The sequence below is a fragment of the Struthio camelus genome, chromosome 13 (genome assembly GCF_040807025.1).
Source record: "Struthio camelus isolate bStrCam1 chromosome 13, bStrCam1.hap1, whole genome shotgun sequence".
NCBI classification, from domain to species: domain Eukaryota; kingdom Metazoa; phylum Chordata; class Aves; order Struthioniformes; family Struthionidae; genus Struthio; species Struthio camelus.
This window is the reverse complement of record NC_090954.1, coordinates 10,335,425-10,361,379: the sequence shown is the minus strand read 5'-3', so window position 1 is coordinate 10,361,379 and position 25,955 is coordinate 10,335,425. Positions and strand designations below refer to the sequence as shown.

Genomic DNA, 25,955 nt, shown 5'->3' with positions numbered 1-25,955 from the left:
CAGGGAGAATTGACAAAAACTGAACTGCTCTGAGGTCTCACCAGCCAAAGGTTTGGTTATATTAACTAGTTATTCAGTCAGCATTTTCGTTTTGGCCATCACAGACATGTTTGCAAGGCTACACCTACAAGCCTGCCTAACCACGTTTGTATCAGCAATATTCTGAGAAAATCTGGGCAGCAGTCCCAGAATGCCTCTGCAGAGGACAGAACACCCAGAGGACCTGCATGCACAGAGCGCCGATGACAGCACAGGATGATGCAGTCTATTGCAACCCACCTCCAAGAGCTTGATCACAGGAAGACCAGCCACGCAAGCAAAGCTGAAGTGCCCCATCTACCACACAGAGAAACCGCAACCAAAACATGTTACAAGGATGCAGACATGTGACAGGATGAAAGCCGGTTCACCACAGTTGCTCATTTAGTTTTTAGCTATTTCAGATACAGGTTATGTTTAGAGACAGCAATGCCAATAACTTACTACCCAAAAATCTCTTTAGAAGTTATAACGTAAAATAAGACTTTCAAGAAGATACTCTGCGTCAATGTTGATGACGTTTCATTGCTGCTGCCTTAGCTATTTGAGTCCTGTAAACAAAGAGCAAGTCTCCAGGCCTGTCAAATAGGCAGGCTAGCTTCCTGCAGTCTAAGTGCAAGCACTTAGAAAAGTCCCTTTTAAAACATGCTCAAACTCAGGACGTGCAACCAAAAAGCTTTCAGAAAAGCTCCGTGAGATGGAATATCCGACTCTGAATGTTCCTGCTAAGTACGCAACTAATCACAAAGAAGTAAGGCTTCTCTAAAACAAAAGGAGAACTCACAAAAGTAAATGCAGGGAAACTGACACACTGAGGTGCTGAATCATATTGAAGACACTGGACAAGGATATTCCACTTAAAAGACAAAACTGCTGTGAACTGTCCACTCCGTAACCATATCAAACATTTCTAGGTGTATTTACAGTTAAAATGGATTCAGAAAAAGAGGAAGTCAGCAAACAAAAATAGAAAAAAATCCAGTTAGCTGAAATAAAAGGTATCTGCATGTCCATGTCAAGAGAAAAAGAAAAAACAGCCCAAGTCTGAAACAATCCTGAGCTATTGGCTAAGAGGGCAACATGAAACACTAAGCAGGCTACACACTTCTGCAAGACACACTCACTCATTCACGTTTTACTGGCATGATGAGCCTTTCTGAGTCTGTCCCATGGATTCCAGCTGCTGAACAAGAGTATGATATTGATCTTTTCCCATCAGCTGCAAAGTAAGGAAATCCCTGGTATTTCTTCAGATATGTTGCTTGGTTTAGGTCAGAATTAAGAGGAAGTACTGACTTTACAGCAACCTACGACCAATGGAAAACAAGGTGAACACTCCGCTTCAGATAAGCGCCAGTTTTCTGTTACTAAGATTTCTGACGATCCTCCTATGTAATGGTGGTCACAAAGATCATCATTTTCTCATTATATATTCCAGCAATGCTAATGAGTCCAGGAATTAATAAAATTAAATCCTCTTTCATAACATTATGGCTCAAAAACAGTAGCTGATTGCCACAGTTATTAAAAATAACTAGAGACAGAGACATACATTTTCTCATGTGCAGTCAGTTGCTTAAGATAACTGCACAGATTAACTAAAAATATAGGTTAACCAAAGTTATAGGCTGCAATATCTTTACAGCTCTCCTATCTGAATAAATAAATTCGTTCGTATTTAAATCTCTCTTCACTTACCTACAAATAAAAATTAACAAAGTAAGTGAAAACGTTCTCCTCAAATTTGACATCTTGGGGTGCATTTTACATACACAAGAAAAAAGTACACAAACATAATTAAAAACTATCCAAGAGACCTATTTCTGGAAGAAAAGCTAGTAGAAATTCTTGTATTAAAAACTACAGAAGGAACAAGCACATCAACGCCTAGAGACTTCAGAAAAGCACGTACTTTAAATGAGATCACAAACAGCTAATACTTAGGAGTCAAACTTACCAGTCAAACGTTACAGAAATCTTCTATTTAACTGGTAAACAAAAGCATTGCCTACAATGCTTCCCATCTACTACTCTCCCTTGTTTAGTGATACTTACTTGCATTAAAAGAAAACAAACCAAACACCTTTTTCACTTCATTCTCCCAACTGGATTATTTTTGCTGTGCTCCCCACCCCGCTCCGCTCCCCCAAACAGTAACACCGCTTATTTGGCATCCAAAAGACGAGTACCGTTTTGAGAGCTGACCATCTGCCACAAGTGCATTTAATACACAGAACTGCTCCTGACCACAAAAAAAACAGAAAATTCTCATCACAAACCTGATTTTAAAAGGAAGGTACGGGGGGGGGGGGCAAAAATAAATTAAATTAAATTAAATTAAATTAAATTAACGTGACACAAGTAGGGAAGGCAGAGAAAGCCCTGTTCCTCACGCTCAGGAGAGACTGCTTCTTACATAAGCGTTACCATATGCTCCAGGGCTCTTCCACAGGAGGGAACAGCCAGGCCTCCCCTTTCCCCACCTGACCGGCTGAATCCCGGCACGGAGACGGAGCTGCGCTCCCCACCCAGCGTCCGGACGCGAGAAGAAGGGTCAGGAGATATTTGCGGCCCGGTTTCTGTTAGCAACCGGGTAGTAAAACCAGACCCGGGGAGGGGAGCGCCTCGCTCACGGCTGCGGCACCCACGGGCGCCCGGCGGGGGCCGCGTCCCGCTCCGCAGCCGGGCTGGGCGCACGCCGGCGCGCGGGCGGCCGCCACGACCCCCCCCCCTCCACGCGCGCGCGCCCCGCTCCGCGCCCCGCCAACCGGCGGCTCGTTTCCCGCCCGCGCGCGCGCCCCCGATGCGGCAAGGAGCCCCCCCGCCCCTCCGCCGGGCCCCGCCGCCTTTGAACTCTAGTAACCCCGGCAGAGCTCGCGGCGGGCGGGGGAGCGGGCGAGCCGAGGCGAGGCAGGGGCAGGAGGGCCGCGCCGCGCACCGCGAAGGTCGGGAAAGCCCCGGCGCGGACACGGACACGCGCGCACCGCGCAGGCGGCGGGGCGGGGGGGGACCATGCAACCGCGCGCGGGGAACGGGCGGGGGGAAAGGGGCGGAGGCGCCCCAACCCCGCGGCGCCCTGAGGGGAAGGGGGAGGGGTACACGCGTGTCTGAGGCGGCGGTGTGTGTGGGGGGGGGGGGCGTCACCTGGGCCGGCGGCGGCGTCACCTCCTCGTCCTCCTCCTCCTTCCCCCCGGTGGCGCGGCGGGGCTTCGCGCCTCACAGCGGCAGCGGCGGCTCGGTGCCCGGCGGCGGCAGAGCGGCTCCTCGAGGCTCCATCGCGGCGCCGCGCCGCCTCAAGGCGCCGACAGCCCGCGGCCCCACAGACGGGCGGCCATGGCCCCGCTGCCTGCGCGCGCCACCGCCCCCCGCGCGCATGCGTGTGCGCGCCGTCCCTCACGGGGAGCGGGGGGCTCCGCGCCCCGCCCCCGCTCCCGCCCCCGACTCGCCCGCTCCGCCTCCGCCTCCCCCCGCCCCGCCCCAAAACGGAAGCGGTTTGGTTTTAAATTCCGATGAAAGATCTTCTTTCTTTCTCTCTTTCTTCCCTCCCTCCTCTCTGCAGACGCGAAGGACTCATCGGGGCAGCCGCAAGTCGGGAAAACGCCTCGGCAAAGGGGCGTGTTTCAGTAAGGCGAAATCCGCCTCAAACGTCAGAACGGGCTCGGCCCTCTTCCAGCCGCGCAGCGCCCAAGCGGTCGTCGGCTTTGCTGCAAAATCCACCAGAAAAACCACCGGCTTTTTGTTGTCACCCGTGTCAGCCGGAGAGACGAGCGTCTTGGCGGCCCGGGCTCGCGGCCCGGCCGCGGGGAGCCCCGCCAGGCTTCGCTCCTCCCGTAAAGGCTGCGTGGCCGGGCCCTGGCGCCCGGCGAGAACTGCGACCCGCCAGAAGTAACGTCTTCTTGACCTTACCGTCTGCAAAGTTACAAAGCCACGTTGCCCGAGATGTGAGAAACTTTGCCGCGGCGAGGAATGGGAGAATACACTGAACTGGAAAATCCTGTAGTTCACAGGGCTTGGGCTAGCCAACTTAATAATTGCTTTTTTTCTCCCATCTCTAATGGGAATGGAGCATTTCACTGGGACATACGTGTTGCAAAGGCTCAGCCTCAACACAAGGAATGTAGGTACTGGAAAAGGGGGGTTGGGTGCCTGTCCACATCCTGTTTTGCAAAATTACTTTTCTCCGAATACCCAAACGTTTTCAAAACACCAGAACAAAAATGGTAATTTGAAAATTCCTGTGTGAACTTTGGTCAAAAACCTGGTAGGGCCTGGCCCTGTTGCATCCTCACACAGCTGTATTTGGTCTTAACACTCTGGACCCGTCTGCTCTCCAACCTCTGTCAGCCGAGTAATCAGCAGCGCGGCTGACCGTCACCCTGGCGTCAGCTCTGTCTGGTTTCCCTTCGCCCGGTGCAACCGAGGGAGCCCTCCAAGGGTAGCCTTTGCCCAGGCACCACAGGAGAGCTCAGCTTATCAGTACAACCTCTCACAGGCTCACGATAGTTTAAAGCTTTTGGTTTCTGTGAGGATTCCTGAACACAGTAATTCTTTTCTTTAGGAAGAACAAAATATGTATGTCCAGCCAAACTACAGATATGCATATACGTGCGGTTATTACTCATAAGCACTGTGTGCTGGTCAAAGGCTTCCAGGGATTACAGAGTCCTCCTCCTGCACTCAGCTTCTCTGAGCCGCTCAGCTTCTCCACTGCCAGTTAGTTTCCTCCTCCTTCAGTTAGCAGGTCCTTGTATGACAAGTGTTCTTGTTCCTCTTTGTTGTTTTATGAATCCTTTTATCAATCTTGCCCCTATCACCTAATTCTTTGGTTGCATCTGGAGTAAACACACCGCTCCAAACCCTGCAGAGAACATGGGGAAAAAACGGCTTCCACCAGACTCCAGCCACCCTGTTCTGTCTGGCTCCACCTGTTCACTAATTAGTCACTATTATTCCCCAAAAGTTGTCAGTACCACTACTCCACTTCTTATCACAAGGTGTATGAACAAGTTGTCACGTAAAGCATAAGAATTGTGTCTTGATTTCTGTGGACTGCTAGTATTCTTGCACCCTATGTGGAAAAAAAAAAAATCACTTATTTTCTGTTCTTTGTGGTCTTGGTTCTATGCTGATTAAGTCAAGGGCAATGGTTGCCTCTGTAAATCCTACTTCCCATCTTCAGCGATGCTTCTGAGAAAAAGATGGCAGCTAGCGGAGAGAGAAAACGTACATTCACAACTGCAGGGAACAAGAAGTACTTGTAGGAGATGCTGTGGAAATCTCTGTTACTGTTTCGGAAGTATCATGAAAGTATTGTAACAAGTTCTCCTATCACTGCAAGCAAACGATAGGAGCTCCACCTTTATTTCATTACATCATCTCTCTTCATTTAATTCTTAAAATGTATTACTCCAGAGAAGCTCAAGCTTTCTAATGGGCCGACCACGTATGTGGCTTTATCATTGTTTTACTATCAGGCATGTCTTTAAAATAAAGTACCTCAACTTTCTGCTTCATTTCTCTAGAATTTTAAAAGCCTTTACTATGTTTGACATTGGGTTGTAAAGAGTTCTGAATTCAGTGATGGTTTATTTCTCCTTATTGGCAGAGGCATTTGGATTCCAAGCTTTCAGCAATCAGCAACTGAGGACTAAAGTGGGCCAGCATGGAGACATCTCATTAAAACTTTCAAAAGACCTTCTCAGAGTGCAGATAATGTGGAAGCTTGATTTCTCCACGTGCATGGACAAATGCCAGCACCCCAAACCCCATACAAAGAAAATCCCTCATAAGAATTCTCAAGAGCAGCAGAATACACCGACATGGCAGGACACTGCATGCCTAAGACAGACAATAACTTTGGAAGTTTTATTTGAAGCTTTTATAATCAATTGTTTCAATAAATATTCATAAACACTTATGTAAAAGTAAAGTTATGTCTTAATAAGCAGGAGGTCATATTACATGATGTAATGTTTTATATAACAATTAGGTCTAGAGAAAAGTCAAGCAGACAAAAGTTAAATAATGTCAACATTAAGAATGCCCATGAAACCTAACTCGGTGCCTTATGCACGTGCCTTATAATACAGCTGGCAGCCAGCCCCCAAAGCCTGTGTGCTCTTTTCCTGTAATCTTATCCCAGTCACTGAACATAGAAACAAATAAACTCTAATTTCTGCAGAAATACATACCCAGGCACAAGAACTGGGAACGATATTCAGTTCCACAATAGAGACTTAGCCAGCGCATCTCTTTCTCTGATTTACCTAATCTTACTCCACAGTCCTCGTGTCACAATTTCCTCTGCTGTTCGTTACCTGTGATCCCTGCTTTCGAACTCCCTCCACATCATTTGGCTTCTCACTGACTCCCAGTTTTCCTCCCACCCTCATTGCTTTTCAGCGCTCATTCTAGCAATTCGGTTAGTCCTAGTCTCTCAATTTCATATTTATTTTCAGTCTCTCCAGGAAACCACTTCTACAGCATCTCTGATAATTATATATCTCATATGATTACATATATTTTTACCACGTTCATAATACTGAAGAGCCCTGACTCCAAAAAAGATAAACAGCTGCTGTAATTTACAACTTACCTAAGGAAGAGCCATACCAATCTCTGTATTGAGAAGCTAGAGAGCTGAGTGGTGATGTAAGGAAAGTGATGAATCAGGTTTTGTTCTGTGAACAAAAGAATCACAGTTCTCTCCCAAGGTCCCTTGCCAGTTGGGCATAATCTAGAATACAAAGAACTGAAGTAAATAAAATAAAAATAATTGGGCCAAATAGTGGCAGGAAAAAAAAAACAGTCACATTCAGAAAATGCAGACTCATATGGTATATTGGTACAAACCCCTAGTATTTATAGCATCTCACAGTGCCAACATTAATTCAATAATCCTGAAAAAACTCCTTTGAGGAAGCTAGATAAATATTATGCTAACCTCCACTTACTTAACTGATGAGGGAGCGGAGACAGAGACTTGCTGCGTTAGTGATCACTTGAAAACGTGCTTCATTTCAAACTTGAGAAATTTCCATGTCTCCAGCTGAGCTGCTAGCTACAACAGCACACCACGTTATTGAACACTGAGAGTCCTGCTCTCAGTGCGTTGCCCAGAGTCACGCAGTGACTCAGAATCAGTGTGCGCATTCAAACACTAGAGTTTCTAGGCCACAGTGATGGCAGCGTCCAGGAAACCAGGCTCTCTGTTATATTACATTTATCATTAGTGGTCATGAACAGAACAGAAGGCTTGCACAGAAAACCCCATTGGGCTGGAACCACTTGTACAACAAAGGCTTGAAAAGCTTGGCATTCTCAGACATCATTGCCCTCACTGCCTGCTTAGAACAAATTATAAAATGGAGAAAAGGGACTGGGAAAAAGTAATAAATGGAAGATACTGTAAAAAGAGTGAAAGAGTTGAGAAAGGAAAAGAAAAGGTACGAAACACAGAAGAGTAAAATTCACAGTAAAATACACTGCCCAATGGAGAATATGGGCTCCCTTCTAGATTTTTTCCCAGCATGGGTTCAATTTAGACATTGGGTAGAGAGACTAGCACACACTCACATGAATTTTCTGAACGCAAAAAGCAATTTGAAAAAAAAGTTGCAAAATATTGAAACCTGGGACTTTGTCCATTCATAATCTGCATTATATTAACATCTGCACTGATTCTGCACCGATTCTGCACCCACTGAAGTCAAAGAACGTAACAGATACTTACCATCTCTTAGCCCTGCAATGTGTCATTACCTTTACTTTCAAACTTCTTTTCTCCATGGGATCTAAGCATTTTGTTAAAATACCATTCTCAAAATAACCTTTTGAGACTTCCATACCCTTTTCAACTTTAACTAATCCTTTTAAAGGATCATTATCTACCATTGCCCAAATGGAGTTGCTGCAGGGATTTTCCAAAGAGATTTTTGTTTTCTAGTATGCAGCATGCACAGCAATTTAGGAGATGAGCCCCCTAGGCTTGAGTATACACAGGAGCATATTCCTCAAAACGCTCAGAAACGCTTGCTGTGACCATGAGGTACTGGAATGGGGCCATTAGGTATCAATTTGTCTTGCTCTCACTTCTCTTATTTCAATCTGTAGCATCCCAGGACACAGCGCACACCAGGGTGAGAGGGAGTAAGCATTTGCTTTAAAACTTCACCACTACTTTTTCTTCCTTCTCAGTCTCCAGGGGTATGCCACAGTCTAAACCCAAAGAACACTATCACAACACAAATGTCTCAGTACAAAGAAAAGACAGTGCTTTCGGGCTCTGAATTATAATTATGTGGTCCTAGTCAAATTACTTGACCACTCTGCACTTACTAGTGTTAGGACTGAGCACCACCATGCATTTTCATAGCCAAGAAAAAGGATGTATTTATCTGTGCCACACGAATGTTGTCCAGATCAGAGTATTTTGGAACTAGCACAAGGAAGTCCTAGTCATGGCTCAGGCTTCAGGATACTAAAATACCAGTATCATACAAGAAATGAAATATCAGCATAAATACTTACACTTTTTCATGTTCCTCCTCAAAGAGAGGAAAAATAAAACAAAGACTCCTACTGCCTCCTCTCCAAAAGGCAGCTTTTTAAAAGCTAACCTGAAATCCATTAAAACGTACTAAAACGATTACCAAACCAGAGAGGCTGTCACGCTACATACCGCTTTCCTAGCCTGAATTTTTAGGTAGGCCTGGAGGGTGCATAGTTTTTATGACAGGGTTAATAGTGGTGCATAGTTTTTATGACTTTAATTACTGCTTGCCGCTTTGGAAGCTTTCCAGCACCACCTGCAACGCGCTGCCTCAGCAGAAGACAACTGTGTGCCATAACAGGAAAAACAAAACCCTTCGAAACCGAGATTCATATTGCTTTGTTTGGCAGGGATTTGCATGCAGACAGGAACAGGCACTGCAGCAGCCTCCCTTTTGTGCTGCTCTTTTGCAAACCAAATCACTTCTCTGCTAAAAACTGAACATAAAACAGAACTCAAAATACATAACCAGGCAGGAAATACATTAAATTCACTCCCAGTCAGGAAAGAAATGGACTGTGGCAAATCATCTTCTAGACAGTTTTTTATTTATTTTGCATTTACTTACTGAGGTTTGGTATACTTGATAGGAAGGGCTCCTAAATGTATAGATGCCTTTCAGAAAAAGAAATAAAGTTTTATTTGTTTGCTGGCTGCTCACTTCTCCTCTTTTGCTCCCTTCCATGTTTATCTCAAACAAAAAAAAAAAAAAAGAAAGAAAAAGAAAGAAAGAAAAGGACAAAAACAACGTAATCCCGCCGCAGAGCACGACAGGTAAGGTGCGGGAAGACCGCAGCTCTCCCTCCCTCCCTCCAACTTAACAGCATCGCTACCGATGCCAAGAGGACCTGCAGCCCGTATAAACTCCATTTGCTTTTTTCACTGCTGAACAATTTTATTCCCTTGGAACTACTTCTATAAAGCAGAGTAACTAAGGGCAAAAGACCATCCTGGCGCAAACTACGTTATTCTCCCGGCGAGGCTCGCCCGCCGTGCGCGCCCAGGCCCGCGGCCGCCGCCGCCCGAGGAGCCCCGCTCGGCAGGCCCGGCGCGGTAACGTGCCCGTAAGGAACCAGCTTACAAGCGAGGCGGCCGCCGCTCCGGCTTCTGCGCGCCGCGGCGGAGCGGGGAGGCCGCCGGGAGCCCCCGGCCACGGAGCAGGCCCGGCCGCCGCGTTGCCACGGCGACGGCTGCCGCCCGTCGCACATCCGGCCCCGGCCCCGGCCCCCGCCGCTTCCGGCCGGCGCCAGTTCCGCTTCCGGTGCGACGGATCCCGGGAAGGCGCCGGTTCCGTTGCCACGGTGAGGGGTTGTGTCGCGCCGCCGCGTCCGGGCCTGGGGCGGAGGCCGCGGGGCGGCGGCCGGGGGCGGCGGCGTGACCCCGCGGGAGCGGCGGCGGCGGCGTGCCCGCCATAGCCGGAGCAGCCCGGTGCGCCTGGGCCTGGGGCGGCCCCGGGCCCGTCCGTGCTCGCCGTAACGGGGCGGGAGCGGGGCGATCTCTGCGCGAGGGTCAGCAGCTGCTGCTGCCCGGGCAGGCGCTTCCCCTGCCGGTTCGCTCGCCGCAGCCCTTGGTCTGAAACGCGATCCCTCCTTCCCCCGCTGAAGAGCAGCTTGTCCTGGGCCTTTTTTTTTTTTTTTTTTTTCCAGAAAATAACTACGCTGTCGCACGGTAAACCATCTCGGAGCTTTAAGACACGGGTCTCGCTGTAATCTGCCGGGGAAAAGCGGTGCGATGCACCGATGCAGCCTCAGCAACACAGCTTGAACAAAATTCCCCCAGTGGTTCTTCAGCCTGTCGTTGCAGACGCCTGGTGGGCCCGGGGGCCTTTCAGGGCTCTGCGAATGTAATTAAGTAGAGCAAACCTCATGTCCAGAAGTGTCAGTTCCCCAAGCTGACCAGCCTGGATGTTAGAAACTTTAAAAGTCCCTGCTGCTTTCTCTTTGACCCTAATCTGTTTTACTTTAGACAGTGATTCTGGTGTCTACACTCAGTCCCCGCAGAGTTTTGGGACTGAATAACGGTCATTTATTTCTCCTTGGAGTTTCTGATAATCTTCCTCTTGGCAGGACCGTAACTCAGGAAGAGCAGATGATAGCTCAAATGGTTTAAGAATAGACGATGGCTCAAACGCTTAAATTAGGAGCGATGATCTTTGTACTTTAGCACTGGACAGAGAACGGAGAAGTTTTCTTACAACCTCACCTGTTTTTTTTTTTTTTTTGACAGAATGACTTTGGGTAAGTCAGTGTATGGGTACAGGTGAGAAAGGAGACAATAAACTCTTCTTTTTGTAAATTTAGTCTAAGTTGTAGGGGTAGAGATCATTTGTGATAATAAGCTTGTGCGTCTCTGTTGCTTGATACTATACAGCCTTAACCTCAGTTGCATCTCTTAGCACTTCTATAATATAGACAATAACCTTTTCACAGGATTATACTAGGCACCTACAAAAAATAGGCTTTTTGTTGTTCAGGACTATCAATTTTCAGCTTGTGGTCAGGGCTCTCGGAGGGAATAATGAGGACATGTGGCTTTTAGTGTCCTCAGCAAGCAGGTTGTATCTAGTCTTCTGTTTCTCATCTCCTTATTTCATGATGAGTATGCCTGAGTAATTACTTGATCATTCCTAATAGAGAATACAGTATCAATGAGGAGTATTTTGGCTGAGAGCAGGGAACCTCTGAGAATATGATGCTGGAGAGGGAGCAGAATCAGATTTTTTGATTCTGATATCTCCCAGGCTCTAATTCAGAATTGCTATACTTGTATTTCTTGGTATGTTGCAACTCCTGAAAGTGGATCGTTTTTGCATAGATCTGCGCTTTGTACTTTTCAAACTTGAGTTTTTTGAAGACAGTCTCACCATTAGCGGTGCAGAGGCCTTCCCTGCATTTCTGGATAAGGTGGAACAGCCTTTTCTTACCTCTCTACCTCCTTGATTCTCTGTTTCCAAACTTTAACGGAAAAGCATTTTCTTCTTCCTTCCATGTACAGCTAAAAAAATCTTACTTCTCTGCTGTGCTTGATGCAAGTCTAAACTGTAAATCCAATTCATATAAATGATGCTGTGTAAATTAAAGATAGTATAATTATGCAACAAATGTGTAGTTCTTACAGTGTAATTGCACTGTGTAGGTGTGTATTTTGGCTTTGTTTTCAAATTCCTTCTTTGATATTGGCCTGGTAAGACATGGCCTGGGGTGTGTATTACTGCAGGTATTGCACAGATCTTAGTGAAAGTGCGTAGAGAAAACTAACACTTAAAGTGAACTCTTGGCTCAGAAATGCTTTTATTTTCTGTATGTTGATGGTGTTTTATATATGCTGTTTTGTAACTACGTATGTAAAGTTATCATTGCTTGGTTCAGTTGTCTAATTATTGCAAAGGACGTTTCTGAGATTTGAAATGACTTTTATGATACTGCAGTACTCTGCTTGGGTGCTGATTGTGCAGTGAACAGGCTGTACCTGCTCAGAACACACAGCAAATGAGCATATGCTGGAACAAGCGGTGAATATGACAATGCTAAATACAATGAAGTGGAACTTGGAGCCCTAGTTTTAACGCCGTTCTTTCTCCCTTCGTTTCAACGCTTTGTCAACGTGGTTAGCATCTGTTCATGCAAAATGAGCAACCCTGTGATGTTCAGTTTAATAACATTTTAAAAATACTTCAAATAGCATAGTTTTCCTTACGTGATCATTTTCTATTCCTCCTCCAGCAGATTTTTCAGAAAATAATACGGAACTTATGATTCAAGGATGTCTCTCTCTCTTATAATAAAATGGGGTGGACAGGAGTATACGATAACCTCACTATCAGAAGAGGACACAGTGTTGGATCTGAAGCAGTCTCTTAAAGGCCTTACGGGAGTGTTACCAGAGCGTCAAAAACTACTTGGACTTAAAATGAAGGGTAACTATTCAGATTTATTGTTTGGAGTGAACGTGCCCAAGACATTTAAGGAAGAATATTCTCTAACCATAGTCAGGATGTGTATATTGGATATGTAATAGCACATCTACCTCCCAGACCTAGCTTTTGGATGAACATAGAGATCTAGTGCGTCAGTAATAAACATCTAGTTGCTTATTATTGATACATCAATATGGTCACTTTTTTAATGGCTGATGTGGAAGTGCTGCACATGTACCTTAAAAAAGTTAAACTGCTGCTAGTGGAACAAGCATTGTATCTGTATATGGAGGAAGAGAGGGTAATACAGCTTGTGAATTCTGGTGTTTAGTTGGTAGCTTATTCCAAGTAGCACATAATGGGTTATATTGACAGTTCTCTAAAACATGCCTACTCCAGTGAAGAAAAATCTCTGCTTGCATTATAGGCAAACCCGCAGATGATGATGTTAAGCTTGGAGCTCTCAAGTTAAAACCAAATACTAAAATCATGATGATGGGCACTCGTGAAGAGAGTTTGGTAAACATTTTGCTTGTTTGATTAACTTAAAGAGGAAGAAAAAGTTTATACATCTCCTCACTATGATTTTAAGTTTAGACTATTCTAGTAATCATCGTGAAAATAGTAGCACAGTAGATTTCTATTGGTATTGTTTTTTTATGTGAAGTAAGCTGTTCTGCAGTAGTCTGATGGCTTTGTATATGTTAAAATCCATTGTTCTGGGCTTAAAGTATAAACCTATTACCGTGATTTTCTTGCTAACTTCTCAAATCTCAACGTTCTTCAGTATCTCTTGCTACTTACTCCAGTATGAAGTGAAAATTATTTAGGTTAAATAATATCATGGTTTTTCTGTAATGCACAGTAACAGAATCTTGATATGCAGCATTATTATGTTCTAATGATCTTCGTTATCTTTTACTATCATTTCTCTAGGAAGATGTTCTTGGGCCACCCCCTGACAATGACGATGTTGTTAATGATTTTGATATTGAAGAAGAAGTTGTTGAAGTAGAAAATAGGTTAGTTTTATCTGTTCAAATAGTCCTGTTATTGAATGTACAGCATGCATTTTAATGAACTTTTTGCTCTGTTCTATTAGGGAAGAAAATCTACTAAAAATTTCCCGCAGAGTTAAAGAATACAAAGTGGAAATTCTGAATCCTCCAAGGGAAGGAAAAAAGCTGCTGGTGCTAGATGTTGATTATACACTATTTGGTGAGATTTTATGCAACGCTCTGGTTTTGTTTGTTTAAAAAGTCGCTCTATCTGCCAGTTAATGTTTCTTGATTTTGCTTTCCAAGTCTACTTCAGTAACTTTGGTTTGTGTGGTACTGCTCAACATCTGCTTTGCAAAATTTTGAGGTCTTCTGCTGATATTTTAAAAGAAATTATGCCTTGCAAACATTGCATAGCATTGATTGTAAAGCAGCAGTTCTTTACTTTCTACATGAAAACGCAAAAAAGAAATAGTTTAACACTAACCAAATAACTTTTTTTTTTTGTTTTGATCAACCTGCGTCTTGGACATCAGGGTGGCAGCAATGATCTTATTGTTGTAAAATAATGATCTCTCTCCATACATGACTGATTCCTTTTTTGGGCAGCAGCAGAATAGCTTCAAGTTATATTTTCAGAGAGTTACTAGACACACAGGAAAACACATTTCACCTGAAAATTCTATCAGACTGGTTTTCTTGGAAGCCAGAATTTTCCTTCTGACTTCATTGTGCTAGGATGTACGTGTCATGAGAGCTTGATTATAAGCAGTAACTAATAGTTTGTCTCTTCCTCTTTCCTTAATTCTCTTTTTTGATGAGATCCATCTACAATCTGAGATCAGAATTCCACCTATTAATGACTGAGTTAAAAACTGTTATTTAGAGATCTACTTCAATGGAGTTTCACTAACAGCAGTTTTCTGATTGGAGCAAGCAATGTTCACATGTCTGAAATAAACTTGATACATGTTCACAAGATTAACTGGACTAAGTTTGCAGGAATCTGTTTTATGTCTGGGCTGTTACAGATTTGCTAAGGTGCATAGATGAACTATTTGGCCTGGTTGCATATACTTAGATGCACAGCTCTCCCTGATTCATTTATTAGCTAAGCCCCCAAATACCTATATGGATCAACAGGTTAATGTCCCCTCTGCTTCCTCTCTCCACTTTTTAGAACAGGAATGCTAGTTTGCTATACAATGAGCATGTGGGAGGGTGAATTTGTTCATTACTTCAGAGTGCTCCAGTGCTATCCTGGTACAACTCTCTAGGTCTCTGGTAAGAAGGTCAGACTAAACATCTTAAACTTGATGATAAATTTTTCATCTTTGCAGACCACAGATCATGTGCTGAAACTGGAGTAGAACTAATGAGGCCATATCTTCATGAATTCCTGACATCTGCCTATGAGGATTATGACATTGTAATTTGGTGTAAGTATTGCACACAATACCTAAGACTTTATTGTAAGTTGTCGTTCATAGTGGGGACACCAGGCTAGAAGTATTTATATTGCCTTTTAGCGTGAATCACAAAATCTGAAAAAATATCTTAATGTTTAGCTGTAAGACATTCACCAGGAACATTCACACGGAGCTATTAGAGCTACTTTAGAAAAATATTAATGCTTATGTGGGTAAAAAAGCTCCAAAACATATCGTTCAACTGAGTGGATCTAATCACAGTATAAAGCTCAACATCATTTTGCTGAGCGTTAGTCTGTACAAATAAAGAAGTGCTTGCAGTAATGAAATTGTGTAATCAGTATTCAAACATTTCTTGATAGATACCTTTACAAATAATCTGTCTAGACAATAAGTAGTGAAATGTCATAGCAAAAGGAACCTGGAAATGAACGGATCTCTTCTGTCTGCAGGAATCATTTGCTCTTGCTCACTGTTTCACTTCCTGTCCAACAGCTGGAGAACAGACTTTACCCGAGACAGGTTTTAAACCGTGTTAGAATTGTATCACAACGTTTAATTTTTATAGTCTTGAACAATGGTTCCACAGATTCTTAGATCAATGGGCAATGCTGACATTTCGTTCCTTGCAGGCCTTATGTATTCTTACCACTGCTTCCAGTTAAAAATCCTATAAAGTCAATATGGTTCCACAAACCAGATGTAGCCCACTTCCTATCACCCTGCAGGCTGTAGTTCAGTAACAGCTGATCTAGAAAACAGTTTTAAATATATGCAGTGCTGAATGTATATTAATTTGAAAAATAGTATATTCAATATTTAACTTCTTCACTGTGAGGGTGACAGAGCATTGGAACAGGTGGCCCAGAGAGGTAGTGGAGTCTCCTTCCCTGGAGATATTCAAAACCCGTCTGGATGTGATCCTGGGCAATATGCTCTAGGTGACCCTGCTTGAGCAGGGAGGTTGGACGAGATGATCTCCAGAGGTCCCATCCAACCTAACCGATTCTGTGATTCTGTAATATATATATTAATATTTGAAAATTAATATATATTCATTTGCAAAGTAAGCTTTTCCAAATAAAAAAACACTTCCACAAAGGCAGCGTAGCTTAAAGGCAGTGACCTGAAGCTGTAACGAGGATGGATCTTTCTGAAATGAAAGTTTGTGTACAAATTTGATAGGTTAAGTGAACGGGTTTTTGGCCTTTTTTTTTTTTTTAACCTGGCACTGACCTATTTTGATACCGTAGTCTTTCTGTTTTCTCCTTTTTGTTTCAGCTGCTACTAATATGAAGTGGATTGAAGCTAAAATGAAAGTAAGTTGTTCTGAAAATACCTAATTTGTTTCTAGTGTGGCTAGCTCTTCCTATAGTTGCTCTCATGTTCATCATTGTAGAGAGGATTAGCACTGGGGAGCTCATGTAAATCAAAATATAAGTTTTCTAAATGTTTATAGACACTTTAACATATTTTTGTCACAAAACTAGATTAAATCTAATCTTAGAATTCCACACAAACTATCACAGCAGTGGGTCCTAAATTTAGTACAACTAAACACAAGGTGGTACTTGCTGAAACAGATGAGTCATTGCAGCCTTCACTGTTGCTTTCATGTTTTACTTCTAATTATAGTGTTATGTGTAATACCATTTTTATTAAAGGAGTGGCGTGCAGGAGTAGGCTAGCAAGAGGGAGGCCCCTTTCATGGTTATCTTGTACCTCTTGCAGCTGTGTGCCTCTGTTGCTTCCTCTGCCTTATTAAAACATCCGTAAGAGCTCTTCTTTCAGTCCTGGTTCCTTCCGTACCTAAACGAGGCAACTAGCCAGTTTTACTCAGCTGACCTAGTGATAAACATATTTACAGCCCGGCTTAAATGTAAAGCTGTGCCTGTTTCCGTGCCTGTTCCTCTATCTCGATCACTTGAGGTTCCTACCAGTAGATTACAACTGCTACTTCTCCTTAAACTGACCACACGGAGTGCTTACCTCTACAAGTTTCGCTTTTTGTCTGGGAACAGCGATTCCAGCAATACTTGGCATTCAAGTTTTTGTTTAAATCTGCAAAAGCAGATGCAGCATGAAAAGAGGCAATATCAGATAACCGAGTTCAATCTAATATACCATCTATTTATGCCCAGAATTCAGATGGTCTAGAACAGGTAGTTTTTTCAGTATAACAGGACACTGGCCCAGGCAGCTAGCACTTTTCGTTTGCATATAAAAACAAATCATTTAAGCGTGGCTGGATATCTGCAAGAAAGCTGTTGCAGTGGATATTTTCTCCTTGTGTAGTTTTGAATATTACTGATGTTGCATGCACTAGAGTTAAGTCAGCAATATCAAATGGGTTATAAAACGTCAGCAGATTTTACTGTTACTCTTCAGCTTTAGAAAGGATTTGAAATGGAAATGATTTCTTCTCAACTAGTCAGAGATTCTTTTCTAAAAGTGCTGGTTTTCCCTTGCAGTCGTGATATTAGGAGCGATCAAATCTTTAAAATGCAGACTGAGTCTCCAGATTTCTGACCGTCATTGGCTATCTTGGACGTGTTCAGGAGAAAAGGGGAACAAATGTTATTGTATGTTATTGTTAATGTATTGTATTGTATTGATCTTTGGTTGGGCTGTGATTTACTGCAACTTACTGAAATGAACAAATAGCAGAGTACACACACTTGCTATCCTTGTTATAGATAAAGAGCAAAGTTCTGAGACTTGTAGAACTTGTGAAAGGTCGTGCATGAAGATGTGGCCAAAAGCTGTCTGTATTTTGCCTCTTCTGCAAAGCTGCTTTGATTTTATGCTGACAGCAGTAGTTGAATTTCTAACAGTATACACTGCAAAAATAAATTCCTTTCTGCTTCTTTCCCTCTTGTTAGAATGGTGTACTTTTATGATTCTCCTTGGATAAAACAACGGATACCGACTTTTAGTATGTCTCTATTCATCCTCAGCAGCTTACCCTTTGACAAATAATGTGTTACAACCTTTGTTCCAATTGTACAGCAGTAAAACCGTCGTAATCTGAAGCTTTAATGATTAGTCTTTGTGATGCAGGAACTAGGAGTGAGTACCAATGCAAACTACAAGATAACCTTCATGTTGGACAGTGCTGCCATGATAACAGTGCATACTCCTAGAAGAGGACTAATAGATGTAAGTAATATTGGTTTTCCTGGTCTTTTTCTACTTTCAACGGACATGTTATCCAACCGTCTTGAAATACTTCATGATAATACTTCATGATACCGAAATCCTCTGTTCGTGTTTAATGTTGTAATTTCAGTAGCTCCTTTGAATAACACTGCTTTCAAATCAAATAACAGATAAGACTGTTGCGATAAAATGTGGTGCCAACAGACAAGTTTTCTTTAGGTTGGGATTATTTAGCATATTATACCATTAAATATCTCTTCGCGTATTAAAACCCAACTGCCTGCTAATTTTTCAGCAAGAGAATGCAAGGGTCCGTTCAAGCTTCCACTGAAATTCCTATAGACTGATATTTTCATCTCCTGCCTACGATCTGTAAGTCTGATTTACCTCAGGTGCCTTGTATGCATTATTTTTGCAGGTGAAGCCTCTTGGTGTTATCTGGGGAAAATTTTCAGAATATTACAGCAAAAAAAATACTATTATGTTTGATGATATTGGCCGAAACTTCCTAATGAATCCACAAAACGGACTCAAGGTAATTTTTAACTAAATTTTCATTTCTTACTGCTTTTCTCTTACTCTGAGAAATACCTTCCCATACTTTTTGCTGTGTCTTAAAGAAAGGCAGTTCTTAATCAGTGAAGATGCATGTTTTATTTTAGTTTTTACTTAAATTGCTATTTGTCTGGGCTAACATTTCCCTAACAGCGCTTTTGTAGAAGCAATAGAAAATGTTTGATTCATTATTAAATACACTTTGATTCACTATTAAGTGAGCTTTCACGAGACTACCAAAATCATTGAAATTATTATTGCTGCTTAAATTGCACCTGCAAACCATAGTCAGATTGGGAGTCACTGACATGTGCCATTCAGATAGGTGATGTACAATCTCAGGAGGATTATATTCAGAAAACAACTCAAATATAAAAACGGCTGTACTTGATGTTAGCAGGCAGATGTAATAGCAGGCATTCTACTCCTGGAAAATAATTACTACCTGGAGCCATTTTGACTGCAAAACAGCAAATATTTCATTTTGTAAAATTATCAATCAGTTCCTGTTTCAAAACTCATCGGTGCTCTGAATAAGCAGCATGCAAATTAAATTTCTAGTGATAGGTTACAGTGCAGCAATACAATACTAAAAGAACCTCCACAAAATTCTTTTTAAAAAAAAAAAGTTGTTTGCAAATAGAGCAATACCAGATGTTGTTTGTTTGAAAACATCCGTGATTTGAAGAAAACCGCAATTGATGAGATCTGACCAGAAGATATTAATCAGAACTGTACACTGTTATGAGCCTCAAAGGAATATCAGAAATCTTTCTGGGAGAGGATTGCCCAGAGAGCTCCCTCTAGCTCAGATCTCAAAGATGTTTGTCAAAGTATTAACAGAGCTGCAGGCAAGAATGTTGAATGGCTAAAACAAAGCACAGGTATAATGTATGCCAAGGGTAAAGCAATTGTCAGATAAGCTTTATTTCCGACGTCTCTTTTGTCACTGAAGCTATGATTGTAGTCAAATGCTTTTTGTTGGGGAAAAAAAAAAGAGCATCTGGTTCCAGTGATGCCACACAACTCATTAAGCAAGTTGAAGACCCTCCCTGTCTCCTGTAATACAATCTATGAAATTAGAAAACGTGACAGTCTGTTGCAAATCAGTTTGTCATTCTGCCTGACTGGGAGGGGAAAGCGTGAAGAACTGCAAGACTAACAGAATGCATTTCTTCCTTGTGGGATACAGGGCAAAAACCTATGGTCCAGATTACATTAATAACAAGACAAATTGGAGCTGGCCACTAACGGAGAAAGGTTTTCCTTTCTCTTACCTGAAAGAAGTTATAACTCTGAATAGTACTAAAAGTGTATTTTAATTAAGTGGTAAATGTTAGAGAATTGGAAGCGTTCTTTGAGCAAATGCTGATACCCAATTTATTTATCTTATGTAGATAAGGCCTTTTATGAAAGCACATTTAAATCGGGATAAAGACAAGGAGCTTCTAAAGCTCACTCAATACCTCAAAGAAATAGCAAAATTAGATGACTTTTTGGAGCTGAATCACAAACATTGGGAAAGGTAAGAACAAAAAGTCAAAATTCTTTCTTCCTTGTATCTCTGGGCCCACTTTTTTGTGCTCAAGATCAGCTGTGGAAAGACCAGAAACAGCTGAGCAGATGAACATCACTTCCAGTTAAAAAGGTCCTTTAGTCTGAGTAGAATTTAAGGCTGTGGTGTTTAGGCAACTTCCCTAAAAAGTTAGGATTTTGATGTTTTTTTCCTTGCAGTTTCCTCAGAGTTCATGATAAGCGTTTGTTTTCACTAGGGCAATTATGCTTCTTAAAGGGAAGAGAATTTTTGAAGGAACCTCGTCCCTGAAAATCTTTCTTTTTCCACTCCTAAACTGATAGCCTGACTTAGTAGATCTCAAGTCCTTTGTTACAATGCAGCTTTTCCAGTTGTTGCTCCTGGGGTTTGGTATTACAGCATGGTTCTCAGGTGCTATCCAAGTTGTGTGCTATTACAGTATTCATAGGCTCTGAAATGTAAGTTATTGTGTTATGTATATGAGTTTTCCAAATGCTTAGGGCACCAGTTTAGGGCATCCTAATTCTTAGTAGAGAATAGTTAAAGTATTTGGCCAAAATTCATCCTCAAGCTTTTATGCAATGGCCCAAAGTTTCACTACATGTGGAATAACTGTATGCAATATGCTACCAGAAAAACATTCATTCAGTCCTTAAAAGAACAGCCTTTCAAATCTGATATAATTTTTTCTTTTCCTAATTAGAGGGACAAACATCAAATTTTAAAAGTGAAATACACTGGATGTTTCACAGTATCAGTTAGGTTGGTTGTGGTTTTTTTTATAGTATTTACAAAGACTTCAGTGTCACCACATAGCCAAATTGCTCTGGCTGCAGTGGTAGGAGAACTATGAGATCAGATAACAAGCATTTTTAGAGTAACTCAGATTCTCTAAAGAAACTAGTAGAGGACTAGTCTTTTCACATTTTGCTGGATGACGGTTCATTAAAGTCTTTAATTTATTTGAAGGGATCCCATATCTAACGGGCATTTTTAACTTAAAGGATATAACAGCTAATTTTCAACTGATGCGATTTTCAACCTCTTAGAATCTAACATGCTTTCATTTGCTCCCCCTTTTAAAAAAAAAAAAAAACTAATACAGTTTAACTACAAACATGACCTTGAATGACTGTAAGATAACATATCATGGACTTGAAAGACTGTGGAAATCAAGTGAAAAAAAATCATAAGTACTATTGATCATATTCCTGATTTTTGTCTATTAGTAAAGGACTTACTATTGAGAAAAGAAAGTAGATTCATAGATTAGGCTTATAAAAAGTAATGTGTATTTGTGCCTGCCTGTTTTTTTTGTTTAAAAACCTCTTGTTTTGTTTAAAACTGTATATTTGTTTCTTTCAGGTATCTGTCAAAGAAGCAAGGACAATAACGCTAATAAAACTGTGTGGCACTGAATTGAAGGGAACATAACAAAGATCATTGGACTTTTCCTTGCTTTTACGCTAGAGTATAATAGTGCTGGACACTGGATCCGATGCCAGAATGACTGCTATACTTGGTCTTCCAGTTGGTTGGTTGTGGGTTTGGTGTGTTTTTTTTTTTTTTTTAAAGAAAAGATCACAGCAATAAGCTCAAAGTGGGAGAAACAAGTCAGTTACTTTTTCTTGCATTCAGTTCTGGTGTTACTACTTAAAATACTTTCCTCTCCTTTGCTACCGAAATACAACCATAACCATTAAAGACCAAAACCATTCTGAAACTAGAAAAAAAATATTTAGACCAAAAAAGTTGGGTAAGGAGTCAGCCTTGAGCAGTGTATGAATTGTATGAGCCCTCTCTTCCCTCCATCTTTAGAAACAGTCTCCCTCTCCCATTCCAGTATTTAAGTCTATAAATTACAAGTTGTCTAAGTTTGGTATGTATTAGTATGTCAGTGTTTCTCTGTGCAAGACAGTAAGATGGAAAAGTACCACCTCTGTGGCCAATTTACCCCAATGTCAGAACTTGTACTATAAAGCAGTGTTTACTGGAAAGCAAAGGATTGAAATTTGAGGGAGAGAAATCTACTCCTACTTGGTAAGTGAAAAGCAGTCTACCTGAAAAAGAAAAATTCTTGTATGTCAGATAAAGGGTGTAAACCTCAGATGGGAAAGTCGTATTCCTAACAAAGCATGAACAAAAACCCTTGTTCTCTTCTAGCTGAATCTTGTCAAAGTGCAAACACTGTGTTTAAATACACTATTCAGCCATACTGTTCTCAAAATATCATTTACTTGCGCTGCTTATGCCTGCACTATAGAAGTGTGATGTGACTGCTGTTTGGCGTTACTGACAGTTGTGCATTATGCAGTTCATGTATTTGAAAGAAGACTGACCCTTTCAAATAAAAGTGGGATATATTGTTCTTAAGGAACTATAGCAGTTGTGTAAATAATAAATGCCTTTTTCATAATTTGTGTCCTGTGTTGTTTTAAATATCTGGTTTGCATAATAGAGAAGCCATTGCTGATCTTAATTTTGATTTTTTTTTTTGATTCTACAGATTCTGATTTTGTATTAGTTGTTGAAGTAAGAGACCGGTATGTGCCGCTGCAGATTAGAGCAGTGGTGTTGACTACTGAAGCACCTAGCTGCCTTGGAAGGGAACCTTGACAGCAAGTGTCAGAATGTCAAGACAGCAGACACAAATGAGCTGTTAAGATGAGCGTGTTAGGCTCCGGCTGAATGACCTGTCAGAAAATAGGCAGTTTCTTATCTACTGTTCTTTGTAGTTTAGTACCAACTCAAGCTGCATTTAAACTAGTAAACCAGAAACCAGATATTAAAATCTTTACTTCAGGTAAGTATGAAGGGTGACTATCTGATGGTGTCTCTTAAAGCCGATTTCTAAACGAGACGTTTGACTTGGCTCATGTACTTTCACTGCAGATGCACTTCCTGAAGTTTGAAAAGTGATCCTGTACCTGGATAGGTTGCAGTAGCAATAGTACGGGAAAAATAGGGCTGATGATACATGAAGTATTAAAATACCTTTCAACTTAAAAGAATTTCAAGGCACTGCACTTGAGTCACCTCTAGAATGTGTTATGCCAGCCAGACTGCAAGAATACCGAAATAAGAATGGGAGGGGGAAAACTGTATTTAAGCACATGCTTAAACCTTTTTGTTCACAAGTTGGCATGCAGACAAATTTCATAGTGAAAAAGTTACATTCCTTTCTTTTGCTTTATAGAAAGGACAGGGGGAAAAAAACTGATTTTTGATTTCAGTGACATCAGGATTTTATCCCAGAATTTTAAATTGTCTGCTAATCTGAAACAGATGTGCACTCCTCTTTCAAATGCCTTGAAAACTGAAGTGGAAAATATGAGAGCGCAGTCTGGATGTGGTGGTAATTCATAGCTTTTTTTGTTTGAAGACCAGTCTGCAAGTTAGATAGCCAGTAAAATACAGACTTTATTTGCAAAACTATCTTATGAAAACACTACAGTGATGTATTTGGCTGAGAGATTGTCAAGGTTTATAAAATCCTGAAGTTGTGGCTAAGGCAAACATAGAACTGTTGTTCACCATATCTCAATACTAGAATGAGGAGTCACTGTTACTAATAGAATGGCTTAAAACTGTAAGAGAGTCAGGTAATGATCTTCTGGAATTTGTCGCTACAGCTGGTTGTGGAGGCAGGGGCTAGCAGCAGGTTCAAAAAGGCATTAGACAACTTCATGGATATGAAGTCCGTACTCAGATGCTAAAAATAGTCTGGGAAGTTTTCTTTAATACCCTTAATACAAAAACTGTGGATGCTTAGGAAAGAGTGGATCACAGATAGAAGCCAGGCCAGCATGTTCTCCATAAATTGCATACCCTTTAACCGCTGCTGGAGACTGAGCAAAACCCAGGCCTATGCAGTGCTGTTCTCATATTCGTACTAGGTGACTTCTTAGGCTGTGGTTACAAAATTCTGGCCCATTACATGACTCTGTGCTGAACTACCAACATTTAGAATAGCTGCAAAAATAGACAGTTACTTTCCTGCTTAGCCCAAAAATAGTATCTACGCTGCTCAGATTCAGAGAAAGATGCCTCTGCTGATGTTTTGTTCCCCTTTTTTGATAGGGAAGACAGTTTTAACTAACTTGTACTTCCAAAGTGAAATTAAGCTTTAGGAATCGGGACAAAGAGCTAAGCTTAACACCATTAAGCTCCCTGTTAATGTTGTTTCCTCTTAAATTACATTAAGGTCCCTAAGAAGTATTTGATCAGTGGCAGCTTTGACCATCTCTGTTAAAAGAAATAGGATTAAAACATAAAGAGAAGGAGTATGACTTAATTTTAAAGATCATCATCTACAATTCTGTGAAACTCTGGAGAAACATTCAATGGAGCAGTCTGAAGCATTCCAAGCATTTTCATGTGTCTAAGAGGCTGTACTGACTCCACTACCTGTCAAGTGTTTTATATGTTGTTCTGTCTGATTATTCAGACCAAAAGAGACAGTCCGTTTAAAAATTAAGTTCTCTAAGCTCTGGATGCTTGACAACTCTGATGCCTCACCGTGGCATGAATGCTCATAACTGGAGTTACAAAGAGTGACAGCCAAAGCCAAGAACTGAACTGCAAATTCAGCTCCACAGATCTTGCTGCAAGACTAAAATTTACAGCTAGTTGCCAACTTTTATTCCTGACTTGACATGCGATTGACAGCAAGTGGATGCCAAAGGGTTTAAGACAATGTTCCACTCTGTCTATCCAGGATGTACTTAAGACTGATGTGAAAAGTTCTGAATGCTACTTTTCTACCAATAAGATGAAGCCCAGGTAGAAAACGGTTTTAGAATGTAAAAATATGCACAGTTCTCCTGACTCATTAAAGCTATTCAAAACCAGAAATGCCTTTCTGCAGAAAGGCAGAATCCTCTGACATTTCACTATGACTGTGGAAATCATGACAGGTGCTGCGAGGTGTGAGTGGGTGACCACTGCACCCAGTTTAAGGTGGCTGGTGAAGTGCTTTGACTAGTGGATTGATGGAGAGAGATTTGAGGGAGAAGGAAATGTTGAGGATATAACAGAAGGACTAGAAAAGAATGCCAATTTCTCCTGGAGAAGACAGGATACGATTTTCAAACGTTTCAAAATTATTCTGCAGATAATATGGGCAGCACTATCTAGTGACAGCCGTAAGATTATTGGCATACTATACCGTTATCCATGCTTTGAGGGGGCTGTTGGCTGATCAGGATGGTTTTAGATACAAGCTACTCAAAAGATGCAAGGTCTAGAAGAACTGCCTCACAGCTGAGGACTTGAACAATTTCAGTTTAGGTTTTTCTAGAGAATGGTGGAAAATGGCTATCACTGGATTACAGTACTAAGTTTGACTCTGCTGACTCCTAGCTTTATCTGCTGGACCATACTGTCTACTTCAGACATTTCTTTCCCAGCCCAGCCATATTATCCACTCCGGATCCCCAGTTTTCTGCTCCCTGAAAGTCACATGAGGCTTAACCTCATCATTCATACAGCAGCCCTTTTCTGATGTTTTATAACAAAGGGTTTAAAAATGAGCTATTTATACAGGGATAAGCTTTCTCCTGTATCCTTGAGCTTATTTAATGCCTATTTATGAAATTTACTCATCTCTGGAAATGCTTTGATGCTGCTTCGATACTGTGAGCATTTGGATGTTCACTTAGTTCTCAGGAACCTGGGCAGAGCTTGGCATATTTCCTTGCCACAGACACACACACAGTGCCATGCCATTAATCTGTGTCTCCTGCTAAATAGATTTCCCACCAATTCATTTCGT

The 25,955-nt window shown here is 41.7% G+C and overlaps 2 protein-coding genes and 1 long non-coding RNA gene across 9 annotated transcripts in view; 2 read left to right on the top strand and 1 right to left on the bottom strand.

The window, feature by feature from the left end:
* Positions 1-9,792, bottom strand: part of RNF145 (ring finger protein 145) — a 50,744-nt gene extending 40,952 nt beyond the window's left edge. The window contains exons 1-3 of one of the 5 annotated variants that reach the window (XM_068959153.1): positions 2,978-2,999; positions 2,229-2,281; positions 1,164-1,346 (exon numbers count right to left, since the gene is read on the bottom strand). Coding sequence is in view for 1 of the 5 variants with exons in the window: in XM_068959151.1 (XP_068815252.1) it covers positions 2,467-2,469 (3 nt within the window). In the remaining 4 variants the exon portion in view is untranslated. Of the gene's footprint in view, positions 1-1,163; positions 1,347-2,228; positions 2,282-2,466; positions 2,534-2,977; positions 3,000-3,183; positions 3,437-6,634; positions 6,776-9,671 lie in introns of those variants that run through there. The other 4 variants (XM_068959154.1, XM_068959156.1, XM_068959152.1 and 1 more) reach the window with 4 other exon arrangements.
* LOC138069068 (uncharacterized) lies at positions 2,925-5,955 on the top strand. The gene is made up of 3 exons (XR_011143853.1): positions 2,925-2,984; positions 3,599-4,156; positions 5,645-5,955. It is a non-coding gene; the product is annotated as an uncharacterized lncRNA (long non-coding RNA).
* Positions 9,793-9,810: 18 nt separating the features above from the next.
* On the top strand, positions 9,811-22,598 carry UBLCP1 (ubiquitin like domain containing CTD phosphatase 1). 3 transcript variants are annotated; one of them, XM_068959150.1, is made up of 12 exons: positions 9,848-9,891; positions 10,657-10,827; positions 12,313-12,506; positions 12,934-13,025; positions 13,443-13,528; positions 13,609-13,724; positions 14,845-14,943; positions 16,216-16,253; positions 17,995-18,093; positions 18,512-18,628; positions 20,046-20,173; positions 21,548-22,598. In XM_068959150.1, the coding sequence occupies exons 3-12, from the start codon at positions 12,353-12,355 to the stop codon at positions 21,573-21,575; spliced, it is 957 nt and encodes a 318-aa protein (XP_068815251.1). In that variant the 5' UTR covers positions 9,848-9,891; positions 10,657-10,827; positions 12,313-12,352; the 3' UTR covers positions 21,576-22,598. The 3 variants fall into 3 exon arrangements, with proteins under 3 accessions (XP_068815249.1, XP_068815250.1, XP_068815251.1); XM_068959148.1 differs by lacking the exon at positions 10,657-10,827 and having other exon boundaries at positions 9,811-9,891; XM_068959149.1 differs by lacking the exon at positions 10,657-10,827 and having other exon boundaries at positions 9,819-9,891; positions 12,316-12,506.
* Positions 22,599-25,955: the final 3,357 nt, after the last annotated feature.

Bases quoted from the DNA above. Each gene is read 5' to 3' on its own strand.
- UBLCP1 (XM_068959148.1), top strand. From the start codon at position 12,353: ATGTCTCTCTCTCTTATAATAAAATGGGGTGGACAGGAGTATACGATA. The intron at 13,529-13,608 runs GTTAGTTTTATC...CTGTTCTATTAG, and splicing joins GTTGTTGAAGTAGAAAATAG to GGAAGAAAATCTACTAAAAA. The intron at 13,725-14,844 runs GTGAGATTTTAT...TCATCTTTGCAG, and splicing joins TGTTGATTATACACTATTTG to ACCACAGATCATGTGCTGAA.